The sequence below is a fragment of the Meleagris gallopavo genome, chromosome 11 (assembly GCF_000146605.3).
Source record: "Meleagris gallopavo isolate NT-WF06-2002-E0010 breed Aviagen turkey brand Nicholas breeding stock chromosome 11, Turkey_5.1, whole genome shotgun sequence".
NCBI lineage: Eukaryota > Metazoa > Chordata > Aves > Galliformes > Phasianidae > Meleagris > Meleagris gallopavo.
In genome coordinates, this window is record NC_015021.2 from 9,383,196 (window position 1) to 9,396,228 (window position 13,033).

At 43.5% G+C, this 13,033-nt stretch overlaps 1 protein-coding gene across 1 annotated transcript; it reads right to left on the minus strand.

Moving 5' to 3' along the window:
- On the minus strand, positions 1–12,893 carry ATG4B (autophagy related 4B cysteine peptidase). Its single transcript, XM_010716550.2, has 11 exons — positions 12,752–12,893; positions 10,859–10,957; positions 9,926–10,027; positions 9,094–9,166; positions 8,224–8,303; positions 5,537–5,733; positions 4,535–4,613; positions 3,675–3,820; positions 3,049–3,105; positions 2,665–2,758; positions 1–1,055 (listed from the first exon to the last, which is right to left on the minus strand). The coding sequence occupies exons 1-11, from the start codon at positions 12,876–12,878 to the stop codon at positions 982–984; spliced, it is 1,128 nt and encodes a 375-aa protein (XP_010714852.1). The 5' UTR covers positions 12,879–12,893; the 3' UTR covers positions 1–981.
- Between the last annotated feature and the right edge of the window lie 140 nt (positions 12,894–13,033).

Below are 13,033 nucleotides of genomic sequence, written 5' to 3' on the forward strand. Positions count from 1 at the left end.
TACTTCAACAGGATTATTCACTAGATGCTATGCCTGCACAATGGGACATGCGGCTGGCAGATCTCAGTTGTCCTGTTTCACCTCTCCCCTGCAGTGGGCTTTTTTTCCCCTCAGGGCCGTGGATTCCAGTTCTTTGCGCAAAGCACCTTTCCTGAAGATACTTGGTATGGACATAAATCCATAGTAGAAGCACAGTGTGTTACCAACTCACTCTGCTAGAACACACACATTTTCTATTCTTCCCTTCCTTCTGCTGTTAGTTGAGATGGTGATGTTCCTCTCCAGCAGCACAGGTCCATACTTTCCCAGACAGCCTTTTTGAATTACCACTCATTCATAAGTTACCCCAGCTCCCTTTTGACAGGATGTGAGCAGGAGAGGGCTGCTATACCTGTGAGAAAGTGCTGTACACTGCAAAGCATGGACAGGAGTTTCACTGTAGGAAACAGAGCCACTGTCTCTGTACTTCCCAGCTGTCTCACTGGGACGTGTTACTGTTAATTTGCATTGTGAGCTGCAGTCCAAACTGGCCACTGAGAAGAGAAGCTGCTAAAGGAAATAACTATACATGTCACCTACTAAATGAGGGGTGGCTCTATTTAAGCTTCAGAGAGAAGTTCCCGTGTAAGGATTTAGCGCTCTAAAAATTTCTATGGCTCCCCCAGAAGGCCAACTGACCTGCTGATGTAACAGATAGGCTTTGAACTCCGAGGCACCACTGCATCCACTTCCAGCAGGCATTTTCTGCTGAGAAATCCCAACTCCAGCCAGTAAGGCTGCAACACCCACTTTGTTCTTCATCCCAACGCAGACAATGCACGCTCCACTCAGAGGCTGCACAGAATGCCAGGATGGACAAGAGGCAGGGATGGCAGCAAGCACCTATGAAAACCGGTAGCCCCAGGCTCTCCAAGGAGCTTCCCTCCCCCCACTTCTCCCCACACATAACACAAATTTGCAGAGTCAGTTTCCTATTTGTTTTCAAAGGGATAAGATCTCGAAGTCTTCATCTTCTGAGTCAAAGAACCTTTCCAATCTGTCAGCATCGGAGGAGTCTGCAAGAGAAGAAGAAAGTGTTACCTCCACAGGGCGCAGTGACTGCTCAGCACCACAGTAACTAGCTGCTGAACGAGTGTCACAGACCCACACGCTTAGGAGGCTCCATGACATGTGAGTGAAAGCTCTGAGGAGGTACAGTAGCATGGAAAATGCACTTGAGAGAATTAGATGGTAGAAGGTGCACCAGGTTTCACAAATCCTGACACCGCCATGGTGCACTCAGTTCTGTGTTGTGATTGTTTTGTACAGCCTTCCTGTCCAGCAGCACTGGACAGTGCACAGCCTGCACTCACACAGAAGTGATTAATGCAGTAAGTTTTGGAAAGAAGAGTAGCGTACTCGTACTTGCTCTCTTCCATCCACCCTTTCAACTCTGTGGTGAAGAGGAAGCACATATGTACAGGAGAAGCAGATTTACCATAGGGGAAATTCAAGTGAGAAGGTGTATGCAAGCTGGGGAAGTGAAGGAGAAATGTACATGAACTCAGGCTTTAAGAGAGCACACACTACACTTGGCAGAACAGTCAGCAAAGCTAAACTACAATGACTGATTGCTGAGAACAAGGACAAGTGCATGGACATGAGGCTGCAGACCCTCTGAGTATTCTGTGACGAGCTTTAATTCCACAGCAGTGTGTACAAATAGCATCAGTGTTCATGCAAACTGTGGGTACTGGCAGCATAACTTCCTCAGGCACTTCTCAGGGAGCAGCCCTCCATGCTTAAGTTACTGAACAGAGAACACAACTGACTGGAGAAAGTGAGGACAAAGAACTGGACGTTCACGAGTGCATCATTTATCCCTCTAGTGAGGGCTGACAGTAAGAAAAAGTACCGTCAAAACAAACAGGAGAGGCTCTAAAAGCTTGGGGAAGAGGAAAAGCAGCTCATTAGGAAAACACTTTCATGAGTAAAGAAGGTAGTAATTAGGGACATTCTGATATAGGCAAGGATCAACAGACAATATAAGCAAATAAAGCATTCTTACAGGACAGTGAGGTAAGACTGTGGAAGTTCGTGCTAAGAGACAGCAAGGAAGCAATGAATGCAGGATGCCTGGTGACAGGGTAAGCCTGCCCACAAACAACTCACTCCTCTTGGCACAATTTGCAGCAAATACAGAGCCATTGGCAATGTTCACTTGCATTATTAACATGATAAGCAGAGCCTAACAGCCAAAATAGTGCCTAGCACTTGTTGCTTTTTGCATCACCAGGACTAAGCAAATGCACAGGGAAAGAATCCCCTGCACTTGGAGATATATGTGACCAGCCTCATCAATTTTTAATACCCAGAAGCTCAGTTTTCAGCCTTTTCAATAGACCTTTCCAATTTCTTTAAGCATCTCTTTAGAAATCATAAATTCATACTGTTATAGTAGCCTGAACTTTTTTTTAATCCAGTCATCATTCAGACTCCTCCTAAAAATCACTGAGATAACATGAGAATCTGAACTGCTGGTTGAAAACCAAAGAATTAAACCGACCCAAAAGCTACAGACCAATTGTGTGGGCAAATGGGAACACAGCAGAAGTCAGTGTGCAATTCCATACAATTTCTAGAAAACCAGACTCCTCTTAGCTCTGCCTCCCTGCACAGCCTCACCTGGTGTGAGATTCAGAACGTCGGGGTTGGAGAAATGTGATGGCTGGCGTTCAACCAGTTCAAACATGGGCAGAGCTCCTCTCACCAGGGACAGCTGTGGGTGAAGAACAGAGCCATGAGAACCTGCAACACCGTACTCGTTGCACTCTGGTTTGTTAGGGGAGGGATATTGATCTGCTGGAACTTCCTTGCAACTGAAAAAATTATTTCTCAAATATTTTCATTCATATCAGCTGCAGAGTTTTAGATTAGAATCCTTTTGGTGTCTTAAACTATTTACATATGCTTTAAAAATGGGATCATGCCGCAGAGAACAAGCTCTCTGTACAGCACTTTGGAACTAATAATACCCTGTATTATTTTCCCAGCAATATAAAAACAAACCTTTTTGATTTGGTGGCACCAATCATTAAAGTCCTCCTCTGTGTGGCAGAAGAAGCCCTGTAAAAAGAAATTATCTTTATAGAATGACCAGGACTGTGAGCAGTTACAACAACTAACTGCCTTGCTTCGAGGTGTGGCTTACAATGCCCTATTAAACTGAGTACTCCCCACAGGCTTATCATAGTCAGACTGTTCAAGTGCTGATCAATGCAATGATCTGCTCTGCTGCACAAGGAAAATGACAGAAACAACCCGTGTGGAAACCAAGGGCAGACATCTCAGGTTCAACAGAATACAAATCACACCGTATCAGAAGTATGATCTGTGTGATCAGAAATGTATCAGATTCAGAAGTGGATTCAGGTCTGTCCCTTAGAAGGCAGGAATCAAAGCCTAAGCTAGACTCCAGCGAAAGAGAATGCCCCATTAGAGAAGGCATTTAATCACCCTACAAACAGGATCTCTCTAGCAAGCTGCTACTGCAATGAGGAGCTTCTTTAACAATGTTACTGCAATTGAAACATATTTGCCTAGAGCACAGGCTGCCTGGAGACCACCCAACCTATCCTGTGAAACAAGGACCTGCTATTTCCGAGCTGGGCAGAAAACAAGCAGCAGGAACGCACCACTGCGATGGAGGGGTCGAGCTCAGCGATGCTCATTCTGCAGGGAGGGTGCTGGCAGTGGAAGCTTTCGTCAGGGAGACAGCCACTGTCACTGGGCTCCACTGCAGGCTGTGTAGTGTGGGGATCCAGGTAAATGAGCTCCTCACCTGGACAGACAGGCAACGAAACATCAACAGGAAGAACCATGCCAGAAGTTGCTTTTCTGAGAAGCAAATAGTGAGATAAAAAGAAGGGGGAAGAGCAATAATTGAGCCAGCTCCTGAAATCCCAAGGAGGAACCTATCATTTACTCTTTTAGCCACTCCTGCAATACTTCTCATCCATAGAAAGAGCCAGTATGAGCAGAACCATGGCACCCACTCCATCTGCGTTCAAGGCACATGCACCACAAGGGCACTGCAGGCTCTGTTCATGCCTTCCAAGGTCCTATGTAAGTTTGAGAGAGCCTTGGAAATCCAAAGCACAGTTTTGTTCTCAAGCAGAGATAGACTATCTGAGGGAAGGAAGAGAGGACAACGATTTGTAGGGTTTCAGAAAGGGAAGAACTGAAAGGCAGGTAAATACACAGTCAAATCCCTGGAGGGAGGTTAGCTCTGAACCTAGAAAGAGCCTGTGCACACATCATTACAGACAGGATCTAGCATTAGAAGTGTGCAGCTTTTACTGTTGTCCCTGTTCAAAGGTACACCACTCAGATTCTCGCAGGATTTCAGCTCACAGCAGTCTTCCACATTTCCAGCAGGAAAAAATGAAACCTGCAGCACGCACTATAGGCCAAGCAGGAGAGCTATACTGCTCCACAAACATTTTTAGCTGTGGGGAGATGCTTGGAAAGCCTTTGCAGTACTCTGGGCACTCACCTACATAACCAATGAAGTAGTGAGCACTGTTTGGTTTGCCTCCGATCACTCCGAGGGACTGGGGCATCATGAAGCAGTGCTGGAAAAGCAATACAGAAAACACACAGCTGACAGACAGTGAGACAGCAAGTGGTAACAAGGGCAAACATCTAAAAACATAGCAGGGGAAAAAAGACTGGGACACTGAAAAACCAGCAGTTATAGCAGCAGAAACAGCCATTTCTGGAGAAAAGCTCCATCACGAAGGCTGCAACAAGGCCTGGAGGGAGCACAACAGCAACTCTAAAACATCTTTAACTGCTGATAGCAACACACAGGTGGACCAAAGGAAAATGGCAGCACTACTCTATAACTCCCTCTGGGCAAGTTCCAGCTCTGCTGCCATTCAGTGACAAGATCCTTGAAATTGTCATATTGCAACAGGGCTTTCAGGAGGGAACCATCACTCAGGGAACAGTCCATATTCCTTATCCAGTTGCAATATCCAAGAACTGTCTACTGCGTGATGGGAAAGTAGCCTACTCTGCACGCAGAGCTCTCCTACCTGTACAGCTCAGAGATTGCCAGCTTTAGCACAGCAAGTGCTAAATGTGCATCCTCTCTTACATGTGTACTCTGCACACCATAAGGTCTGCAACTTCCTGTTGCACAGGGCAACCATCAGCCTGCTTCTACCCTTGCCTGCAGCATAAGCTCCAGCATCAGAGCACACGGAGAGTCTGCAACACCATGCTCACTGAGGCACAGGGCAGCTGTGCTGAACAAGCACTTCAGCAGTGGGCTACCATCACACAACAGGGACTAAGATTAAGTTATGAAACAAAAATTGAAAAAAAGCTACTGAAACAGTAAGTGCAACACTTTCCTGACAAAAACCCATAAGAATCCATGTCCTGAACTTTGAAAATGCTCGTCTCTAAATGTTTTTCTTCCAGAAGCAACTTAATTCACAGCAGGGTCTTTAAGCATCAGAATATCAACAATCAGCTTCAGATCCCCTACCTTTAGTGTTTCAATATAGGCTTCATTGATCTCCGTGAGCCCAAGGCGGAGAGGTATCAGCAGCACCAATGGTTTCCACAGTGAGAGCTTATCTCTAACCCCTGCTTCCTCTGGGTACCCGTTATAGAGCACGTCTGCCTCTACAGTAGGACACGCTGCAGCTCCAGCACAGGAGAAGTTGGACTGGCACAACCGCCCTATAAAAAGGGAACATGAGCAGAAAACATCAGAAACAACCTCAGTTTCTAAACCTCTCATAATCCTGTTCTAGCTCTGATCAACAATTGCTATTTTCCAAAAACCTACAGCCTAAAAGAGAGAAAAAAAAAAGTTAACTAGGCCCACCACTGTGATCCTGTGATGTGTCCCCTGCAGGGTTTCTGGACAAGCTCAGCATTTCATCTCTTACATCAAGATTGTGCCAAAGCGTGCTGTACTCCCAGCTACCCTCTGGTGGGTCATTAAAATGCAAGTTCTCCCTGCAGACGAACAGCTGAGCAACAACCTGTGTCAACACAGGTGGATGACTTGCTTGGGACATAAGGCATAAATCCAGAATTCAGAGTGCATCTAGAGAGAGTGAGTGGGGAAAAAAAAAAAAAAAAACAACTGGTGCGTTCAATTCCAGGGAAGTACTGAGAGGCCATTAGGCCAGTTGAACTGAATGAGGAATTATCCCTACGGCATGCCCATGACAAACACTGTGCATCCTCACTCTAAAGGCCTGAAGAGACAGGCAGCCTGGAATGTAACCAGATCATGCAGATTCTGATACAGAACCATCCCCAGGCCTGCTTGCCTCGCAAGCTAATTTCATTACTTGCTGGGTGAGTGCATGCACGTGAAGAAATGAAACACAAAATCAGAAAAACTCACAGCATTTCAATCATTAATTCAAGGCAATTAGACAAAATGCCAGAGGCTCATTTAATTTATTCTTGGTCTAACCTGAATACCAGGAGAATCTGGCAGGTAGGACACGATGTAAACAAGCACCTTCATCAAAGCAATTACAACAGGATGCTTGCTCACTGCTACAAGCTTCAAATGCAGCTGAACAAGGAGAATGTTACCTCCAAGGTTAGAAGAAGGAGGACTTTGAGCTAAAGCCTCAGTAAAAGAGAGAAGCTGCACTGAAGTTTGCAATTGCTCCCTATATTGTCCCTTTCAAAGGGAAGATGTGTGTGTATGCAGCCTATGAGCATGTTCCCAATACAAGAGAGAGACTGAGAAGGTTCTCGTGGCTGTTTTCACTCTGCAGAGAAAGGTTATTTCCTACTCACCTCAGGCTGAGCAGTATCTGAATTCAGTGATTGAATTTAGCAGATGTATGAACCAGCAGTAACTTTTGAACATTTCACTATTGACAGATGCTTGGGGCACAAGATAGAGAACAGGCACCTACAGATACACGTCAGACCCACTCATACAGAGGCTTCCAGCTCCCGAACAAGAGGCACATCATGATTCAGCTGAGGAAAACAGACAAACACCACCCTACACATCACAGGCTACATTGGACACGTTATTTGAAGTCGTGTCAGCGCTTAACGCAAGCCACACAGAAATGAGCTGCAACATACCCAAGCCATGCAGCCAGCACACCTCAGCTCTAGAGGGAGTATTTTCAGGCTAAAGGCAAAAGATAAATGCAGTTCTTGTCTTTATGCTGACCTTTGTTCAGTCCAAGAACATCAGCACATATCTAGGACTACTCATACTTAAGATTAGACAGGCACTTCTCAGTCGGACTACCTGATAAGACACTTTGCTGTCCTGCACTCCAGGGACAAGTCCTTGTCTGTTAATTAATTTTGGCCCCACAGCAGCCAAAGTCAATCTATCTGACAGCTGCCACAATCTCACAAGTAACTGCACCAGCTCAAGCATTCTCTGGATTGTTCTGTGTGCTGTTTCAGAATACTATTCCAGCAGAAAACATTGAATGTTTTTTTGCTGTGTAAGCACATTGCCTCTCGAGCCTGAAGCAAAAACAGGGGAAGGCTTGTGCAGTCAGGGCAACAAAGGACTGCAGCAAACAGCCATTCCATCACTCACTTCTGTTACTGGGCACTGCAGCCTGAGCAAGCATGCTAGGGATGAACACACTGCACAGCTGCTTAGCCTCCAAAGGCATCCAGTTGTCAGAATGCAACAAACAAACGAAAAAAGGAAAAAAAAAACCCAAAAACGAGTGAGCACTCCTTTAAAAGGACATCTTCAAAAGATACCTCCAGAGACGAGTCCCTTCGTTCCCTATTTTTCGTTTTTCCTGTTTAGAGAGTTGTTCTGATTTTCTTATTCTGCTTAGTAGCAGACATTCCTACCCTATTATATGGGTAAGGAAGCAGCCATTTGTCACTTCCTAGCTAGCTGTGGCCACAAACAGTTTGTCACTACCTTCCAAGCAGCTCCCACCTATTGCCGGAAAGCCAGCAGTTCCTTCTTTCCAGATCCACAGGCCACAATGCCAAGTCTGAGGTTTATCAGACAAAGTAAAAGTGAAACAAGGAGCTTTCTTGCCCTGGAAAAGCAAGTCTCATCCAGGTGTAGCACACTTTGCCACAGCTTTAAAACAGAATATTTATTGCACGCTTCTAGTGTTGCATGACTACATGCTTTCCAGTTGTTTTCTGGCTTCTTGCTGTTGCAGGATACATTATTTTCTACCCACATGTAATACTTACTGATTTCTTCCATCACAACAGTGTTATCCATGGCTATATGTACTGCCAGTGAACTCCATGTATCAAAAGTGGCAAGTTTTCTATAGGAAATGAAAAAAGAAGAATAAACAGATTTCAAATACAAGATATACTCTCTAACTCAATTCCCATTACCAGAAAAAGACAGTATAAGGAGAAAAATAAATAACTAAAAATTCATTTTAAAAAAATTACTAGTGTTCCCTAAAGTATCTCCCCATCACCTACAGGCATATTGGGCTAAGTGGGCATAAATGATTACCTATTTCATGGAGCTCCTGGCAAACCTAGTCAAAGAATTGAGGAAAGGATGGTGACAGGAGAATGTTTAGAATGTTCTGAACACATAGGATGTCTCAATTAAACAGTCCTGATCCTCTGTTGTCACTATGGAACCCAGGCAGCAAATACTTAAACTTTCCTCTTCTGATGCACTGGTGACTCAATGGCTCATTGGCAGCCTTCTGACAATGATGACAGAGACAATTAGGATGTCAGCAGAGATCCAAACAACAGCAATGATCATCTACTCTGACACCTGCTTCTGGTCTGCTGCAAAGAGCACTGCACTGCTCTGTTCTACAAATGAGCACTGTGGAAAGGAAAGGGATTGCCAGGGGGGCCTCCTCAATTTGAAATCAGTTTTCTGTCACATCCTGCTATCTCCTGAATAAAAGAAGGGCTCCTTTCGAGTTCACACCAATCGAGCCAATAAGGTCAAGTAACTGTCTGCTAACAGCATTAAGACATACACAGTTGCACTTCATCCAGTGGGTAGAGACCTGTGAAGCAGGAGGTAATACAAACCCACTGTTTTGTTTGAAAGAAATAAAGGAAAAATTCAGCACTTACTTAAGCACTTGTGCAACTGTGTTTGGTCCATACCACTGACCGATGGATTTCCCCTCTCCAACTCCCATCTGGGCTGCATAACAAGAAAAAAAATTTAGCAAAGAATTTCACCTACATTGTGCTCCTTCCTAACCAGGATTTTTACTTAATGAAGAAGAGATCTCACTTGGAAACACTTTGGAGTCAACAGAATCTAACCTCTCACGGGTTACTGTGGTGTTGATGGAAGAGACAAGTAAATCCTCAATGATTGTAAAGCAAATCTCTTCCCAAAGAGGGAATACAGAAGTCCAAATGGCAGTGTTACCTCAGGAGAAACCATTCTTCGTGTATGGTTATCAATAACACCTGTTACCTGACATATTATTCACTGTAGATGAAGCTATAGGTATCTTAGCACTTCATAGAAAATACTAAAACAGGCTTTCTTTTTCTTTTGCCAGGGAAATTTATACTGAAGTGAGTTCCTTCCTTAGCTTAACTGCTACTTCTGAAAATACCTTCATCCAGCAGTCTTCTCACGTTACAAGGTCTTGGTGAGAACAGCAGCCAGGTGCTTTTCAATCACCTTGGCTAAATGGGATACAGAAACTGATGCTGAGTATAACCTAAAGCATTACAAAAAGTTGAAGGTCTGAATGAAGCCAAGAAGAAGAATCCATCATAATTAAGAATGGTAGTTTCAGATTATATCAGAAAATAGGCACTGTGTCAGAAAATAACCCGCTAGGTTTTTCAGCTAAGCTACAGAAATAAACACAAAATGGTCTTTGCTCACAGGAACCTCAGACAAGATATTCCCCCCACGTTTCTCGGCACCCAGCATCCTTACCTATCTGGTGAATGGAGTAATAGCTGTCTTTTTTGTCAATGAAGGCATTAAGAACATTGAAGTAATTATCTGTCTGCCTCTTGCCTTTTATCCACCTCCAGTCTGAAACAAACAAGGGGGTATGTGAAACAGAATGTGATCTTTACTAGCAAGTTACAATCTCTCTTCCCTTTGCACCAACCACTGACCAGATTTTCAGGTCACTGTTACTACCAAGCTACCTGAGGCATTCCCAACATCAAACCATGAATTTTAACAGGGGAAGTAAAAAAAAAAAAAAAAAAAAAGACTTTTTCACAGCTGAGATAAAAGAATATCACAGACAGAAAAAGAAGAATCAGAAAACATAAATTCTACCTCTATCTCACAAATGAAAAATAAGATTATAATTTTCCATAGACAGGCTTTCTGAAGAAAACCAGGAGACCTTGTTACTTTTGAATTTCTGGGAAATTATTTTTGTAATCTACAACCACCAAAGAAATCCAATACAGACCAAGTATGGCTCAAGTGCAAGAACGGAAGATTTCAGGCAGAAGAGACTAGACACAAAGAGAGGACTTCTTGACAAGTTAAAAACCAAGCTACTTACAAGTCAGCAGGTTGTTTTGGTAGGACTTTTTAAACTTCAAGTATTTAAAAAAGCCCTTCAAGAAAAGCCTAGCACTTGCTTGGCGTCAGTGGATTGAGCTAGCATGTTACAGGACTCTCCCTTTTTTACGGCTTGAACAACTACATTCATCTGTGTAGAGATGCAGACAGCTGCAGGAAGAAACCTACTGGAAAGCTTCCAGTACAGTTTTCACACATCAGCCCTGAACCTGAGAAAACTGAGGGAAAAGCTACAGAGCCCTCAGCAATTCCCAGCTGCTATCCTTAGAAGCACTGCACTTATGCGAGCACACGGCCCTGGAAGTCAGTTCTCTGCTTTACCTCTTCCCAAATGCCTGCAGACCAAGGCCTGAGCAAAGATCATCTGGCCACACCGCAACATGCAGCCCCAGCCTGTATCAGATGTGGGACCAGTTCCTCCTGGAAACAAGGACAGAAAGCAAGTATGTAAGGAATGAAACAACACGGCCAAGACAGAAAAAAGGAAAGCGCTGTAAGCCTGCATGGGTAGCAGAATTATCCAAGAAATTGGGCAAAGAATAAAGGCTATGCTAGCTCAAAAACCCAAAGCTGAGAAATCAAAACACTGTTACCAGTGACTAGCCTAATAGCATCCCTTAAAGACAAACAAAGATCTTTAACATTAAATGGTGTGGGGGGGGAAACTTCAAAGGAAATTCAAGCAACTCAGCTTGAAAGACAGCTGAATTTCTCAGGAGCATAGCAGCCTTTGAGTCTACTTGCAGATTCTCAACCTAATTCAGAGACATTCCGAAACAGAGGTGCTTGTTACAGACCACTTCTTGGAATGCTCATTTTAAGAAGGGAGCTCATTATGCCAGACTAATCGGTCACAAGGAATTCCCACATCACAAGCAGATGATGACTGGATGAGAGTCCACTGTGCACACAGAGTTAGATTAAAAAAAAAAAGTAAAAATAATCTTCCAGCAGCAGCAAGAACAACAAATGTCCTACATAACACTGAGAATAAGCTGGATATTAACTCTCACTGGAAAATCTGAGAACAAAGACTTGTAACTCACAACAGAATTCCAAAAGCAAACTGCTGTTTCTTCAGTGAAGGTTTGGCTGTTGTTACAAGCTTCATAGCTAAAATGTTCAGCGTGGCCACAGCTAGTGAGCTGACTCACAGGCACCAAGTCAGCTGCACCTTAGCACAGCTGGTAAAAGTAGTTTGTCTGTATTGCTGCTGCTTTCTATTTTTGAAAGAAAGATACGCATAATATCTTAAGAAGTCTGGCTTCAAGTTCACTGTGAGACGCTCCTTAAATTACTACACATCCTGCATGTAACATTGCCTTCAAGCTCTACAAAACAACCAACCAAAACCCTCATATATTCTAGAGAAGATGCATGAAGGCAGGAATTTCTGTACCGTATCTCTAGCTTTTAACTCACCTTAAGCCCAAGCCATCATTAAATAATATTTTTCTTTAGACTTCCATAGGATTCAATCAGCATGAGGTACCAAAAATTGCTCTGATAACTAACGTGGTTAATTCAGGAAGTTTTCCTATGAAATTGATACCAGCATAAGATTCCTCCACAAATCCTAAATTACTTTCTAAAAGTTATCACTGTTCTGCACTGGAGGAACAGGTGACTACTTCAGTAATTGGAATTTGGTCATTTTTTCTCTGCACTGTCAAAAGCCAAAAAAATATTCAAGTTATTGGTTCATCTTTTGAATCCACTTTTGTTTTTAATGCCACTCATGCCTTACCATTTATCACCCAAGAGTATTTTCTGAACTGTGAAACAGTTTTACAGAGTGAACAGCTGCCTGGTGCAACTGTGACATCTAAGTACTTTAAGGAACCTGCATACTAAGGAAATAGCTGATCTCATTCAACATATTGGAAAACAAAACAACCCTTCAGCCTCGAAGACAACTCACCCACTGCTCTTCGATTCAAGGGTCGCATTTACAACAGGAGAGCTTATAGACAGACATTCAAACAGTCAGGAGAATTATTTTCTCCTTATCCTTTCTGTGAAAGTGAAGCAAATCTTGGCTTAATATCTCAAAATCAGTGATCATCTGATGTCCTACACTTTGATAGCCTAATCCACATTCAGTTCCAATTGGAGATTGTTCTCTAACCCAAATGAAGTCACTGAAAATTTCCCACTGGGTTGGACTATTATTACAAGTGAGCCAGCATCACTTCCAGGATGATTTAGACTTACCAATGGCAGGAAAGTTCTTTCTGTAGGTGAACCAAAGCCGAGAGGTCACATCCAACAGGATCTCTTCTTTCTCTGAAAGTTTTGTTGTTTTTTTGTTTGTTTGTTTGTTTTTTAGATAGAAAGGCATGCACAAAGATGGCACCAAACACACCTAAACCCATCTCCCACCCACCCTTCTCATTAGCAGTGTCCTGCTCTGCATACAGCCTGCTGGCCCAGACAGACAAAATCTGCATGGAAAATGCAAAAGTGCCACGAGGCAAAAGAAACTTTTTCCCTTAA

What these genes read in the sequence shown, in the direction of transcription:
- ATG4B (XM_010716550.2), bottom strand. Translation starts at nt 12,878, where the DNA reads ATGCCTTTCTATCTAAAAAACAAACAAACAAACAAAAAAACAACAAAA. An exon ending in TTACTCCATTCACCAGATAG is followed by an intron (nt 9,167 to 9,925) that starts GTAAGGATGCTG and finishes CTTGTTATGCAG; the next exon opens with CCCAGATGGGAGTTGGAGAG. An exon ending in TGTTGTGATGGAAGAAATCA is followed by an intron (nt 5,734 to 8,223) that starts GTAAGTATTACA and finishes CCCTTTTTATAG; the next exon opens with GGCGGTTGTGCCAGTCCAAC.